Genomic DNA, 16,778 nt, shown 5'->3' with positions numbered 1-16,778 from the left:
TGGCATGTAGTAACTTTGACCTTTACTTCCACCTTCTATGATTATATTGGAAGATATTGTGTAAAAAATGAAAATAGATCATTATGCTTGAACCAGAAAGGGCAGGGGAAAAAGGAATATTTCTAACTTTTTACTTTCTAAACCAACTTTTTTCTACTGAAAAATTTTGTGCTTATCACCAGAACTTTGTTTTTGTTCATATATATAATTCATTCTGTGAGAGTGTATTTCCTGCCTTATTGAAATAAAGGGCACAATTCATGCTGTTTTCTGTGACAGTGCACTCGGTCACCACTTTTTTATTACTCCCTGGGTGTCACAGTTTTATGGTCAGTAAATGAAATCCCACTCATCTGAAATCTATGTGTAAGTCTAGAAAATCTAAGCATGACTCCAGGAATGCTTTTTTTTTTTTTTTTTAATTTATTTTTTTTTTTTTTTATGGTCAATACATTGAGTGCATAATTGTATTTTGTTAAGGACTGGGTAAACAAAGATCAAGATTTAAGACTTATTTACCACATTGTTTCAGCTGATTCACATAAACCCTTTTTTTGGCACTATTTCAGGATAAAGCAGGAATGGCATTTCATACTAGAGTGCCGGAAGAAAGGTATTCCTCAGTCAAAATATCTCAAGAAAGGCTTTGTGGAGATCAATGAGAAGATCTTGGACACTTATGGAAAGACTCCTCAGCTCCAGAAGAGGCATGCTTTGTCAGATGAAGCAAATAAGGAAAAAAACAAGTATATTTTTCAGCTTTCTGGCGAGCAGTGGATGGTAAATATGATGGAAAATATATTTCTCTTATAATACAGTTTTGGTAGCTTGGCACTGTAACTTTTAATTCCCCCAAACTTTTTTTTTTTTTGGCCAATGCATATGACATTGATGCTTTTTCACAGTGTTGAAAGTGACAAAAACATTTCCGATCTTAACCCCAACTAGTGGTTCCATTTTCAAATATGCTTATTTTAAATTCTCTACTGATACATGTAATTTATCTCTCTCAAAGATTTTGGTATAAGCAATCATATTGCGACAAGATATCTTTCTCTGAAATTCCCCAATCGATGGAAAGAGATGAAGATAATATTCAGCTTTGTTGGCTTGTTGATGTCTTCTACTACTCAGATATCTGTCTTCTTGCTCTAATGATGTGATAACATTTTTCTTTAGCTCTGTTCAAATGAAAACTAATATTTGTATCAATCCACAATGATCTTGCTGAAAAACCCACGTTTTACCTGCAGTTGTGTTTGATGTGAAACAGCAGTTTGGAAGTAAGCTCTGCATTAGTGTGGTTTTGAAATTCCGCAAAAGGTGGATTAGTGTTTGTCTGAAGTTTTCTAGAGTTGTTAAAGCTTTCACTGAAATATATTTTGAATATACACTCATTTATTAATGAGAAAGTGAAATTAGAATTTTGACTCTGTTGTTGTTTATAATTTTGTAATATATTTTTGAGATTTTCATTACAAAAAAGGCAAGTTAAAAAGTCAATCAATAAAACGGCTAAATTTTACTAAAACAATTATTTTGATTGACCTAAACCACAACTTTGTCCTAGATTTGATCTTTGATATGAAAAGGTTTTTTAAAAATTATATCAGTTATATAAATTGTACCACTTATTTTGCTTTTTTTTTTTTTTAAGTCTCAACTGCCGCTTCTAAATCAAAGACAGAATCAGACATTACACTCTTTCCCCCTATTACTCTCTCACAAAAAAGTGCAATTAGGCAAAATGAATTTGCAGACTATAAAATCAAAGCTGCACAGGCTGGCAATTTGCATGTGAAGAGATCCATGGATATGCGACAGTTTTCTCAGAGAAGCCTTTATGTTATGTAGCTAGGAGCTGTGGTATCAGTTGTGGTTTAGTTTTTGTAATGTGTTTTGCACACAAATACGTCTATGAGTTGAAATGTTGGAAGATTAAGTGCTCAGGCTCTAGGAGAAGTCAGAGCTGGGGTTGCCTGTGCAGTTTTATAGGCACAATAACCAGCTTATTTGGCTGGCCACTTACTGTTGGCAGCAGCAAACAGCACAGCCATGGGAAGTGCCCGCTTGGGAACCAACCACTGAATCCTCTATCTCACTTGCTTTTAGCTGATAGGTATTTCTATTATGTCTCCCCTTTTCTCTCATCAATGAAGCAGTAATATATCCTCTAGACAGTTGACAGCTATATCTGAGGAGGTTGCCGGTATGTGTTACAGATTTCATTTTGAGAACCAGGCTTGCCTCTGGGCTATAACAGTTCTCTTTCTGGAAGCTGTGAAGTTAAGTCTCACTGAGGAATAATCCCCACCATAGGGATTTTTCAAGATCAAAGCAAGGGGCTTTACCACATCCTTCCTATAGGTCTCAATGTAAGGGCTCTTATTGGAAACTCCAGCAGCAATTGAGCTGAGTCCACAAATCAACTAAAAGTGTTATTTGCAATGTTGTAGTCGATTAGAATGGTAGCTTGTGTTTGGCACCAGACTGTCTAGAAGGCAAAACTGTAGACATGTTACAAAGATGCTGCTGTCTCATGCTCCATATTCATACAGTATAACAGTGAATCTGGCCCGCTAATTCTGCATCATTGAGTACAAGGTTAAAAATGAGTTTTGTAAAACACCTCATCATATACTGGGATAGCTTGGACAATTATTTTGAAAATCATCTAGATAGTGCTCTTTTGAAAATCATCTTGGATCCCTTTTTTAGAATGTTTGTAAGGGAGAAAAGGAGAACAGATCACACATTTTGAATTTTAACAGGAATTCCTTCCTTCAGGACCTCTGTGCCACATTTTTCCCACCTCTCAAATGTCATTGAAATGATAACATATTTTCATTAGGTGGAGACCCATTGTTCCTTGTACTTGTAAAGTAATTATTTTAATATATCTCAGGAAAGATAAAGCTCATAGAATTAATATTCGGTTAGACAAATAGGCACAGAGTAGGGCCTGATTTTACAGGGTATGAATTCTAAGGAACTGTGTCCTGTTTATGCAGATCCATAATTCCCTGTGGATCATTAACTCTTACTAGTTATCATTCACTTTTAAGCCAATTTTTTGAGAAATACAGTTTGAACCTCTAGACATCTCAAGTCACAAAGTTTTTTTAACAGCATAGTCACACTATGGAAATCTTCTGAACTACGACACTTGAAGTAGGATTAGTGTCAAGCCTTTTTGCTTGGAGAACATGTTCCTCTGAATTTGAAAGTCCTCCTGTAACTTGGGTACTGGTTTGGCCATGCCTGACCAGGGTGGTTAGATGTGTCCAGTGGTTGACAACTGCAGCGATGAGATAGTTCTAGCTTTGTGTATCAGAGCTCCACCTGGAAGAGGCTATGTGACAACATCCTTAAAGTTCAGTGGTCCTTGACTCCTCTTTTGCACACCAAGAAAATATTTATGACTCAAGTATCTGCATCCCTGTGTGGTGCATTTCTGACATCTAGGAACAGTAGTGAATTAATATTTGTATTTAGGAAAGAAAAGGTCTTATAATAACAGATGGGCTAGTCTCATAATCTGATGTTGTGAATTAAACTAGACAAGCCTTTCTCCTTCCCCTTCCCCTTCCCCAGCAGAACTCAGTTCTACTACCCTAGCAGCAGTCTCCTAAATCCTCTTGTGTTTGTGAAACCCTTGGGACGTGACAGCACAAGAATGGTGTACTTTTCCACAAGCAATCTGAGGTTCCCAATGTATGTTTCAGAATAACTTTGTCTTTATCCGAGAATTTTCCAGGCAAACCCAGCATGAAAAGAAGCTGTATAAGGACTTTGGACTCTTGAATTGTGTGTTTGAATCAGTTGCCTAGGAGAGAATGATTAAGAGTTGATGAAACACTTAATTGAGATCCTTTGTACATGTAAACATGTATCTACTGAATTAAATTAGTTCTTCGGAGAAACAGCACTGTTATTAGAGCAGAACGAAAATTGTGGCAAACTAATGCCATGAATATTCATATGAATTTTTCAATGAATTCACTTTAACTCTGCTTTTCCCCTGTGAGTGTTTACTTTCTACTCCTAACTAATGAAGGTTTATTCTCTAGTGCATCAGTGAATTTTAAATGATTTTCAGAAAATATTCAGGAAAAACAAATTTTTGAATTTGAGATGTCATTATTGGCAAAGGAAAGGTTGTGATGTTCAATCAAGTACAGAGAAGGACTGTTCTCGTTTCTGCTGCTTTATCTAAGCAGAGGATCTGTATGCATAGATACTTCCAATTAATGTCAAATATGCACAACAAGTAAATGAATGATTGATGGTAAAATTTTTTACTCATAGATCATTACCCTCTTGCATAGAATTTCTTCACAGAAAAAGGCAGAAAACTGATTACTACATTTGTATTTATTCTCCCAGTTTTATCATCTAACATGCTGCGTATTTTCACAGAGAACAGAGAATTTCCATTTGTTATTCCCATTAGTGACAATGAGGTATCTATTTGCCGCAAAGGGTCAAGTAGAATTGTTGCATTGAATGGACAGAGAAAGCCTCTTTTGTGCTTATTTAACTTCCAGAGATATTTTTTCCAAAAAAAAAAGTAAAAAATTCCTGAGCCAGTCAGGTAATACTGGTGGCACTGAGATGTACTAGCTTTGGAACTAGCTCCAAACTTTCTCAAAGATGAGCGAAGTTTGGATCCAAGGTTTTGGTTTGGCCTGTTACAGATAAAACTACAGAGCTGGAAAAGGAATTGGAACTTCTTAGACCTTTGATCACAGTTCTAGTTCAGGACCATGTCTGGCAGGTAAATTCTGTTCTAATTAGAAATACTACAATCAAAAATTGTTGTAGGTTTGCTATTTATTTCCTTTTACTACCATCCCCACTCCCCCCCACAAAGAAAAAAATCAAAGGAAATTGTATTGTTTTGCTGTTAAAGGCAAAAGACTGGCTATCCTCCAAGTGTCAGTCTTCATAGAGCAATTTATCAGCACACTGCCAGCTTTAGCATGGCAGCAGAAGATTACAAAATAACACAAGGGAATCAAAGAGTAAAGCAAATGTAAAGCTTGTGCAAATTTCAGTTCCCATTGCTATCTAGTTTGTAAATTAAGTAAAATATCACATCAATTCATGTTTCAGCAAAACAAATAAAATGTATTGTAACATGGAGAATGCTAAAACCCACACATTATAGCAAAGTTTGCAAATTGTATATATGATTATGAGATAAAAAGAAATAATCTCAAGAAAGAAAAGTAAGTCAGGACAATTGGCAGAAGAATGAAATCTACTTACAGTCTTTTGAAGTCACGTCTGAATTTACTTCAGTTGCTGCACAAGAATATCTTGGTACCTTAAACTACCCTTAATACAGACGTATTTCTGGTTTTAATATGTTGTCTTAATTTTTCTAAAATTATGAAGGCATTTGATCTTCATCTGAGAGAGTGCTTTTTCTGCTGTACTGTTTTCAGTGTGTCAAGGAGAATTTTGTGGGATACGCCCTTCAGTCTGGAAGAATGGTGAGGCTGTTGGCTTCACCGGGACAGGCATTCCCCTTTGCTCCCTACTCTATCTGCCAGGAAGGAGCTGGAGATGGTCTGTTGTGACAATAAGGTGTAAAAAAACAGTAAGTCAGTAGAAAGACAGACTTGGACTATAGAGAAATAGAGTGGTAAATGGTATCTGTTACCCAGACATCTTTTTTTCCCTCCATTATGACTGTTCTGCATCTGCTTTCTCTGTGAATCCAGAGTTCTTTCCTACAGAGGCATCTATGACACCCCAGCTAAATGCTGTCTCCACACTGCATTTTCAGTTCTGTACAAGTGGGAAAGACAATACTAACTGAATTTGCAGTTGGTATTCTTTTATTTTGCTGCAGAAAAATGTGCAACACTGAAGGTGGAGGAATGGTAACCCACTCTAGAAAGCTGGCAAAATTTCTCATTACCAGCCCTGAGGCATTTCAAGCATTTCATTTTTTAACTGCCATAAGCTGACAAATATAGAAGATGGATCACAATGCAATATACACGTAGGAGGAAAATGAAGCAAGACATGAAACTATCGATATCAAATATGGTAGGGCAGGTAGCAAGACAGAACTACTATATAGGCTAAGAGTCTGCATCTGTAAATTTGAAAATAATTGAAATTAGAGGCAGTAACCAAACAAAGAACAGCTGATGATCAACAGTCCAGTATATCTTTAAATACAATTAGATGTTTCAATTCAGCTAAGAGTTAAGTAGCACTATTCCTCATTCAGAAGGTCAGAATTAATAAAAAACAATTAAAGTGCATAACTCTTGTTAATGTCATGGGGGATCTGTGAAATCTAGAAGGAAAAAAAATAGTGTGCAATGTCCGCTCTCTAAAAAACAGTAATTCCTACAGTGTTGTATTCTTCAGGCACAGGAAAAAAAATGAAGGTTATAAAGGAAATAAAGGCTGAAACTCTTACATCTCTTTTTTTATGGAGCAAAGTTAGTGATAGCACATAATCCAGATTATTTATTCCAGATGTTATGAATGCACAGTTGTATGAAACCCAGGACAGACTGGTAAATTATGCGCTGCTTTAGAAAGTGGAGTTTAAGTGATCTGACCTTCAGCTTTATGAATTGATTTCTGTGTGTTCCAAGTTCAAGGAATTTGATGACAGATTTCAAACAAAGATGTGTACACGTGAACTGCATACCAATTAACTCATGCAATTTTGTAAGAACTAAGGCTTTAAAACTTTTAGTAACTGTTACACGTTGGAGATTTTGGGCAAATAGAATAGTCTGGAAATGACTGAGAAGCAAATTTATTTGCTGAGTATTTGGAACAATAGTAGAGTTCCTAAAGAAAAAGATTCTGCATTACTAAAATAAGAATTAATTGCAATTGTGGAATGATTTAAAAATTGAGTATTTTTATTCTTCCTAATGAAATTTATCATTTCTTTTTTCAAACATAGCTGAAATAACTTAGGAAGTTAAGTCACTTATTTGAAAAAAAACCTTTCAAATGATGATGTGTGTGTATCCTATCCGAAATGTTTCTGTTCCTTGGACTATGTTCCATCTTAACAAACACATTTTGAAACATTGGCAGGGATTAAGGATGTAGTCATACTTTTCTTTTTTTTTTGCAAACCCTGTTTAGATATTCTCCATACTCACTCTTCTGTTCTGTGTTGTATTTTACATCTTGATGTGTGAATTAAAGCACTGAAATGTGTTTTTAAAAAAATCCTCCAGCTGGAAAGAGGAGATAATATGGGAGACACCAAACAGGTTGAGTGCTTCAGATAGGTTTCAGTTTTAGAGCAAAAAGATTGCATTAGCAGTTAAAAAATAAATATGTGTTGAGAGGCAGCTGCAGTGCTCTTCAAAAGCAAACAGCTCCTATGAGAGTTTGCCAAACTGCTCTTGTACATCAAGATAATTAAGCCAAAGTGTTGAAGTTTGGCTGTGGAATTTTTTCCCCTGTATTTAGAAACACGTTAGAACAAAATTCTAACCTGATGCTTTCTATTTACCTGTTCTTATCTCATTTACAGGAATTCCCAGATTCACTGAAAGAACAGATCTACCTGAAAGAATGGCAAGTGTCCAATACATTGATACAAACCATTCCAGCCTACATTGCATTATTCCAAGATCTGAGAGTACTGGAGCTGTCAAAAAATCAAATCAGCCATCTCCCAGTGGAAATCGGTAAGTTGGTTCAAGATACTCAGTTATTGATACGCCATTTAAGTAAATCACAGGAAAATGAGCATCCACGGATATCGTTATTCATTTACTGATAATTGTCTTCTCATTTGTTTGCAGTGAACAGTCCCCTCTAAATTTTTACAGCTCTCTGGCTGTAATTATACTTGCAAAATTTTATGCAATACCATGTGTGTAGTATGGTTCAAACATGGGAAAAAACTGGCCCATTTGACTGTAAGATAGATATTGTTTGTATTCAAGTAGATGGAGAGTTCTTCTGCAGAGCCGGCTAAGAAAAACAGAAATATTACAGAATTGTAAACCTCAAACAAGATGAATTTAAACATAAGATTGTGGTAAAAAGAAATAAAAAATATAATGTTGCATAAAATCCATCTTTTGAATTTTATAATGAGTACACTGATGATCTCCATTTATTAAAGTGGTATATGCAACATGAAATCAGGCTTTTTAGAGGAACAAATCCTTAACACGTACATACTTTGGTGTTTGGTATTTTAAGCTACACAATAACAAGAATTCCAGTGTTTGGCTCCTTGTGGTTTTTGATCTTACAATATAAAAAGCCTGTTTGAAAGATTGCAATGGTTTGAGCAGAGTTTACTGCTCTTACAAGGAAGAGAGTTGCTGTAACTGGTGGTATCTTTCAGAACTGAGAAAACTGGGTCCGCTATGAGGCCTCTGTATTTGAGGCCATGCACCCAGGCATACTAACACTTCAGCCTTTGTTTTTAAATGCAGTAGTCCTAAGCTTTCCCTGTGACTGGTATTCCTTATGTACGCTAGGAGCTAAGAACCTTCAAAAAAAGAGAAAGACTAAAACGTCCACCTCCGTAGTTATCATAAGTTTAACTAAGAAAAACAGGGAGAGACCACAAAAACACAGAAATCAGTGCTAGACTTTTCTACTATTTTCTACTCTTTTTCTACTCTTTTTCTACTCTATTAGTAGAGTAACACTAATGCTTTTGACTTATTTACTAACATTCTATTTTACACAGAAAATTTCCCACTGATAGAGATATATTTTATACTTTCAACTTGTCAGCTAAATACACTAACAATTCATAAACAAGATGCAAGCAGAAGATAATGAACTTAAAGAGTGCTGTTTTGTCAGCACTTTGACTGTGGAATTCAGATGGGTGAATGAGTTAAATGGATGAACACCTTTTATCAGGTGATGTGGATGAAAGGGGAAAGGACATCATTCCCATCCAGAGGCTACCCTAAACCATTAAACATAAGGTTATAAGGTGTTGCTGCTTAACAACTGAGGCAGGTAAAGGCTAAGAAAGTTTTTTGCTTTCTTCTTGTAATATTATGCATTGTTAATGAAAATGATCCCCAATAAAAATGATTATGAACACTAATAAATTCTGTTTTCAGAATAAAGGCATAAAATTAGATTATTCAAGCATAACCAGTTCTCTTTAGAGGGTAATATAGAGGCCATGGCAGAGCTTTCTTGGGGAACAACGAAGAAAATTTCAAATGCTTCTAGTAGCAATCACTGTTCTTTCAATTGTGTTTAAATGATGTGATTTCTGCTCATCAGTAGTTTTCATGTTATTCCCATTTATTCACTTTCCCTCCAATATGCTCATCCCTCTGTCTTATATCCAAGATGCTGCTTTCTTCCTTTCAATGTTTTGTTGCTGCTTTTCTATGTAAATGTTTGACTGGAAAGTCCAGTGAATATTAGAAAACTGTACTGTAGGTCCTGGCTCAAACACAGTGTTAACAGCACTCACCATCCTCCTCTTAACAATGAACTCTTGTTCAGAACTTTTTTTTTTCAAGATTCATTAAATGAGAGTGGGCATGACTGTACTAAACACTCATCTGGAGAAACCTGAATTTTATTCTTTCCTGCAGAGACACTATGTAACCAAAGTAACAAATTTGGTTAGCCATAGATGCTGTTTATACAACAATTCTACATCACAGAAGTAATTCCAGCCTATCCAGACAAAGACACAGATTCACTGATGGAATTTGAAAAGAAATGATACAAAAAAGCCTCTCCAGGGCTGTGCAACTGAACTGTTCAGCACTTTTTTTTGGTCAAAACTGCTTGATGATTTTCAATCTTCGTGAATGTCCTGTGTTGATAGTCTACCTGCTAGTAGTGCCGTGGAGCTGCACTTGTTGTTATGGCATAACTTACAGAGAAGTTTTTATCTCAATTTGTATATGCTCTCTTTGTTGACATGCACGGTGGTATGCTTGCAAATGGCTAGGCTTTTATTTCATGTACTATATATGCATAGACACTAATATGGTTGGAAATGTTAATTATTTTAATAAGACATTACTGTGAAAGGTCTTGGATATTTTGAAGTATTTGGATGCTGCTTCAAAATGAAACCTTTCACACTTTAGTCATTTAGCTGCTAAATAATCACAGGGAAAATAATCCATGTGGATTTGGTTTGGGAGCTCTATCTAAGGAAGGAGTGACCAGAAGATAAGGTCTCTGGAAAGGTTAAGTGCTGAGGTATTCATCATTTTGTGTTCTGTTTACAAAACAGCAGCAAGTAGGTAAATATCAGAGCTAAAACATACTTCAGGGTAATGACAGATGGTTGAAGCTGGCAGTGACACGCATGCAGTTGAGTCTTTAATCTTCAGACGGAATTGAAGCCAAGTTTAGACCAACAAATCATCCAGCAGAAGCTAAACTGTTTAGCCATGTTTGGACTGCTTTTGGTTCTCAGAAGAGGGCTTTAAAGGTGTGAGAACAGGAGAGAATATTTTCAGTGAAAAAAAGTATTGCTATAGTAGCCGTCTCTGGACTAAAATACTTGCAGGAACTGAAGTTCATGTTCCTGTTTTGCCTGATTTAGAATGGAATGCTCTATTCTGAATCAGAGAGAAGAAAGACATGAATCCATTGTCAGATATTTCAAATCACGCTCTTAGCTATAATCACTTATGCACTTGAACAGATCAAATTTATTTCAGAAGACAAATGAGAATACTTTTGATTTTATTCTTTTTGTGGAGTAGCCAATATTTTTATGGGAAACAACCAAACAAAAATGGAGAAAACTGAAACACGGAGTCGCTGTCTGTCTCAAAGCTGTCAGATTTGGTTTTCCCGGGAGTTACAGAAAAAATGATCAGGGCTGTAGCTGAGGGATTTTCTTTTACAATGGCTTCTGGGTGAGTTTGCAATCCTGGCTCTGACTGCACGTCTGCGGTGCAGCTGCTGTATATCAGTTAGTGCTGGGACACTAATAATTGGTATAATTGAAAATATCCAGTAGAATATATTCCTGTATTCACATAGGAAGTAGTGAAATGCATTTTCATGTGATCCCAAAGCTTTTGTGCTTGGATGGGATCATAAGGCTACATCAGGATTTTCTGTCGTGCAATTTACTCATGAAACACCTCGAAGACCTGTTAATAAAGTTTTTGTACCTCTTTATGTTCTCTCACATTTTTGATACGCCAAATGTTTAAGAGGAAAAATAACTGTGTTTTTGAGACATAGTTTAATAAGAAATCACAGGAATTTTTTTGGTCTTCTCCTAACCCCACAGTATAATATTTCATTAATCCAATTTCCTAGAACTCAGAGGGGAAAACTATAAGTAATACAGTTTTAAATGACTTCCTGATACCTAAAATAGCTTTTTCTATTAATAAGATTCCCAGTGTGCTGATGTGTGAGTTTCCAAGAAGAAAATACATATTCTCAGTTTAAATGCGGTCTAGTTCTGAGGAGTTGCAGACTCATTTCTTACCCTTGCCTTTTATTAAGTATATTCCCCATTTGAAGGGGAAGTATTAAATACCTCTGCTGCAAGTTGACTGTTTTTAGGAAGATGTCAGTTGCTTTAAGGCTGGCTGCCCAAATGATGGCTTGCTTGTACTGGAACAGCTGGTAGACTTCTCAAAATTTAACCCTTGGTTGGTGAATCACGAAAGTACAAAACTGTAATTTTTATTGGACCAACTAGAGAGGAAATAATCTTTTTATGCTTTTGCTTAAACTATCAAAATGGGAATATTATACTAAAATGTAATACAAACATACTGCTTTAGCAAATTTCAGCGTTATTGGATCTTGCAAAGGCCTGTACCTTATTAAGCTGAATTTCTTTAAAGGATTTTAAACAGTGCCACTGGGTACTGAGCTCAGACTGTAAACATTGTTATGGAAATTACTCATTACATAAATTATTTTTGCCTAAAGATTCATATCTATTGACTTTGTCATATTGCTTTATGTAACTACCCTGTTTCTCCCAAAATAATTTTTGCTCCAAAACTTATTACTTTTTTACATGTATAGCTGCCTGGACACTATTTAAATAGAGTTTTAAAATAAACTGTAACTAGGGCTTATTTTTGGAGTAGGGCTTATATTTTGAGCATCCTCAAAAATCCTGAAAAATCGTGCTAGGGCTTATTTTCGGAGTAGGTCTTATTTTTGGGGAAACAGGGTACATTATATGTAACAATGCTAGAACACGCTCCTACACAGAGCACATTGGTATTAGCAAACAGTGATTTATTTCTCGGTCTTAAGTTGGGTGATGGTGGGAATGTTGGAAGCTGTGCACACCATTCTGGTTTTGATGGAAAAGTTTTATACAAGAAGAAGCTTTTTCAGTTTCCAAGGTGATAAAAATGTATTGTTCTACCCTTCTCAAACAGTTTACTCCATGTTTATTTCTGATGCTTAGAAAGTGTTTTCCAGGCTGCAAACTGAGCTTATACTCTACTTTGCCCTTGGGAGATACACCCTCTTTCAGGGATCCTCAGGGAGATTAGAGTCTGTGTTTCAGTTTATCCACTCACATGAAAAAAGGAAGTCATATACCTTTCTGTAGAATTTCTGATCTACCAAAATATCGTTAGCTCATTGCATTTTTCTTTTCATTAATTTCATTCTCAGCTGTTTCAGTAGACGCTTACCTTCCTTTTCTTTCCTCTTAGGTATCTCTCTCTACCATTCAGTCCACAAGAACTTCTTAATGTTTTCCTACCTCAGTTTTGCTACAAGAATACCTTCTTTATGGGGTTCTTTTGATTTTTTTTTCATTGCATATATGAAGGTTGGCTAAAGAATGAAATTTTACTACCTCAGGGTCAATCTGTTACTACGCTACAGCTTCTGCAGGCTCTATGGGCAAAAAAAGGTTTTGCAACTCTGTTACGCAAAAGAAGTTCAGGAAGTCTTCAACTTTCTCTTGCTTGGATACTTTGACAAAAAAAAAAAAGTTCTCACTGTTACCTGTAAGCTTGAACTTAATTATCTCCTTTCAGATAAATCAAAGTCAACGTCAATCAATTGGCAGAGATGATTGGAAAAGAGATTATTTGTCATGGCCCATAGGAAGCTGCTATTAGATCATTGCAGATCAATGCAAAAGTTTCCATTGCGTTAAACTTCAATTTATACAAGTGGATCTGCATTTGCATTGAATGGGATCCTTAGATAATAAAGGCTCTCTCTGACATTATCTGTACTTTGTCTCTGACACCTCGTTAGGAACACTAATGTAGTTTTGCCTAAATAGTGAAGTTGCATCGGCCCTCAGAAATTAGAGAGTATAATTACTGGTTTTATTTTTTAAAATAGTGAATTAAAAATTTAAACTGGGGATAAATGCTATCTTAGGCAACAACTATGGCATTGCAGCTCCCACTTAAAAATAAAATATTCTTAATTGTGAAACTGCCAGGGAAGCCATGGATTTCATTACTGCTTTTACTGCCTCTCTGTGGAAAACACAGATATGTTAGTTGTTTAACTCCCTAATTTGCATGTTTTATAGAACTGAAAATTCAGTGTCATTAACCATATTTAACAATAGTGTTGTAACAGCACCAATTTTACTATTACTGCTTTTAACTGAGAAGCTGTGCTTGAGTATTTTTTGAAAGTATAGCTGGCAGGTGTGGTGGTCAAATCTTACTCTACATTTGTGCAGCTGTGAAGGGGGTGTCACCTCCTCTGTCCCCTCCTAAGGCTGCCTCACTGGCTGTATTGCATGCTTATTAAACCTGGTGGTGGCTGGGCACCACAACTAAGAGAGTAGAGAACTTCTGCATTCGGAAGGTATAAATAAGCCCCTAAAAACAGATTACTGGGTGGTGAGACTTGTTCATACTGCCTCACCATCCTCCTCACCATCCCAGCCTCCAGCTGTTATTGCAATAAAATCCAAATGTAGTGGCTGTAATCTTACTGACGATGCCTATGGCATTTGAAGTTTATTTAGGGAGTCATTGCTCCCCAATTTTGCACTCATGTGAAGATACCTGGATTTGAGAATCTTGAATTGCCAAGAATGTTGTCATATAGTCATATATTTGCACTCTGACAAAAATAGCATAGCAGCCTTGTTTAACAGGTCTAGGTGAAAAGGAAAGTGACAGTCTTACTCCTTTCATCTGAGAAAGGAAAAGATCTCAGTCTGTAACCTGGATTACCATTCAAGTAACTCGTATAACCTAATTCTATCCTTGTATAGATTGTTGCTTGTAAGAACTTTAAACAGTTTTTTAGAGGAAGGAGTAATTAGAAGAGTGGAAATGAATGGAAACAGGTTCGAAAATAAAAATTTATAAAGGAAAAACAAGTTGTGCCCAACTGATTTGTTTTCTGTCTTTCTTATGCAAAGATGATTGAGCTTCAAGTAGTAGATCTTGTCTGTCTGGCATCCCATAAAAAATTTGATACACAGAACTATGGAAAATTAATGTTCGAAACTAAAGAAATGGACTTTGATGCAACAACTGTGAAAATGAGCAAACAACTTGCTAAAGCAGAGTCAACAAGGCACTCATTTGGAATGAGAAACTATCCATCAGGAGGAAGATCACTTGTGGAGTTTCTCAAGGATCAGTCCTGAGTTTATTTTTCAGCTGTTTGGGTGTTATTGTCACTGCACAAACAGGAGGAAATACGAAAAGCTGTATGAGCATGTGGGCTTCCAAAAAGGTAGAGAGATTAAATTAGTAAATGCAGAGTTCGAGATCATGTACTCAGAAGCTAGTAATTTGTGCATCAAGGCATGAGCTTCTTAAAGGCAAATAATTGAAGAAATGAAATTCCTAATCTAAGAGTCATAGAAGAACAATCCAGTATGATGCGTACATAAAGTTGTAGTCACGCAGATTCAATAAAAGTTATTTCAGATGGGAACAGATGCCAAAGAAGTCTATTAGGACCATTGGAGGAGGAGATTTTTTATTTCTTTTGTGGAGAATAGAAGAACTGGCTTATTCAGGCTAGTAAAATAAATTCTGATATGTGCGCTACCTATGAAAATATCAGAAAAGTAAAAAGCAGGGAAGAAGAGCTATTTAAAGATAAAATTGGCAAAATACAAATAAATTCAGATTAGCAGACCAAAGACCATTCCAAATCATGAAAAGGATGAACTCTGTAACTTTGTTTTTCCATAAGAGCAGTGGATGTTAAAAGACAAACTACAAGATGGAATGTGATAAATCAAAAAATGGGATTATGTGAAGTGGTGGTGCAAGGGTTTTATCCAGGAGCTCTTGGCAAGTCCTATGTGTGTCTTGTGGACCTAGAGGGAGAGTTAATGCTTGACTGCTGCTCAGCTGTCAGGTGTCATAAATTAATCCACTGGAGAGCCCAGAGGCAAAAAAGCAGCCGTTACAGAGAATTGCAAGAGATTGCTCTCCACAGGCAGATCTTGGTGAACTGTATCTCACATATTTGTGTTGTCCTGAGTTTGCTACCAGAATTAAATTAATTTGCAAGACTCATGGCTTTTTCCAGTAATTTTCATAATCTTAGCCACAGTAATTGCTAGCAATTGACTCTAGATTCTGTAGTGCACTTCTGTCAGATGAGAGAGAGATTATGTATTGCAAGAAAAAATGTGATACATCTTCTGCTTACTTGCTTTCTCATACCTGTAAGCTGGGACAAACCATATTGTGAACACTGACCTACATGTTAGAAACCGCGAGAGGAGAAAAAGCTCAAAAAGCTGCGGTTTCAGAAGGCAGGAAAGTCAGAAGGGGAAGGTATGCTTGTCTATGCCACTCTGCCCAGAAAGCCAGAAAGTTTACTAAAGGTTCATGGTTTTGTTTTTTTTTTTTTTTTCCTTTGGTAAGCAATTCTGCTCCATGTCTCCCAGTTATGGAACTGAGAGGTAGAAATTTCAGTGGCTGATAAGTTAGCAAATACTTTGTTGTGGGTTAACACTCATAGGCAGCTAAGCCTCCCACAGCTTGCTCAGCCTCCCACAGCTACTTGTTCAGTCTCACACAGCAGGATGGGGAGAGAAATGGAAGGGCAGAGGAAAACTCGTGCATCAGGATGAAGACAGTTTTATAAGTGAAGAAAAACAAGCAAGCAAGAAAAAAAAAACAAACAAGTGATGCAAAAGCAATCATGCACCACCAGCTGACCAATGCCCAGCCAGTCCCTGAGCAATACCCTCCTTGGAAAACCCACCCCATTTCTCCCCTGCCTCCAGCTTTGAATGCTGAATATGACATTATATGCTATAGTATATTCCTTTGGTCTATTTGGGGTCAATGTCTTGGCCCTGTCCCCTTCCCGTCTCTTGTCCGCCCCTAGCTAACTCATTTGAATAGCAGAATAAGAGAGAAGGCCTTCAAGTTGAACAAATGCTACTCAGAGATAGTGAAAACACTGGTGTGCTGTCACCCCTGTTTGGTCACAAATCCAAAACGCAGCACCATACGGACTGCTACGAAGAAAATTAACTCCATTCCAGACAGACCCAGTACAGTATCCCATTGCTAAAAGAAAAGACAAAATATCCCAGTGCTAATGAGTAAATAGTTCCTTTTTCATTCCAATAGGATTTGCTCTCCTTCACTGAGGGATTAATTGGATGAGGAATTAATTTGTGATTCTCTGATTCTCTATTTTATTTTAAAGCATTTCCACTTCAGTTATTATTTTGTTGCAATGAAGTGGTAAGTTGATGTTTGTGCTACTTAGCATGTGATGTAATACCTTCCCTTGTCTATATCATGATACTAAACCTGGTGAGGCTTCATCATGGGTAGGCTAAACTCTGATTACTTTTATGGGCTTAA

General features: G+C 36.4%; 1 protein-coding gene across 4 annotated transcripts in view; it reads left to right on the top strand.

Moving 5' to 3' along the window:
• The window catches only part of LRRC2 (leucine rich repeat containing 2), a 73,885-nt gene that overhangs the window by 19,450 nt on the left and 37,657 nt on the right, over positions 1–16,778 (top strand). For all 4 annotated transcript variants that reach the window (XM_065657763.1, XM_065657759.1, XM_065657762.1 and 1 more), the window contains 2 exons: positions 570–780; positions 7,529–7,685. In XM_065657763.1, the coding sequence (XP_065513835.1) occupies positions 570–780; positions 7,529–7,685 (368 nt within the window). The remainder of the gene's footprint in view (positions 1–569; positions 781–7,528; positions 7,686–16,778) is intronic.

The sequence above is a fragment of the Caloenas nicobarica genome, chromosome Z (assembly GCF_036013445.1).
Source record: "Caloenas nicobarica isolate bCalNic1 chromosome Z, bCalNic1.hap1, whole genome shotgun sequence".
NCBI classification, from domain to species: domain Eukaryota; kingdom Metazoa; phylum Chordata; class Aves; order Columbiformes; family Columbidae; genus Caloenas; species Caloenas nicobarica.
Note: the sequence above shows the minus strand (reverse complement) of the source record. Positions and strands in the feature narration are given on the sequence as shown.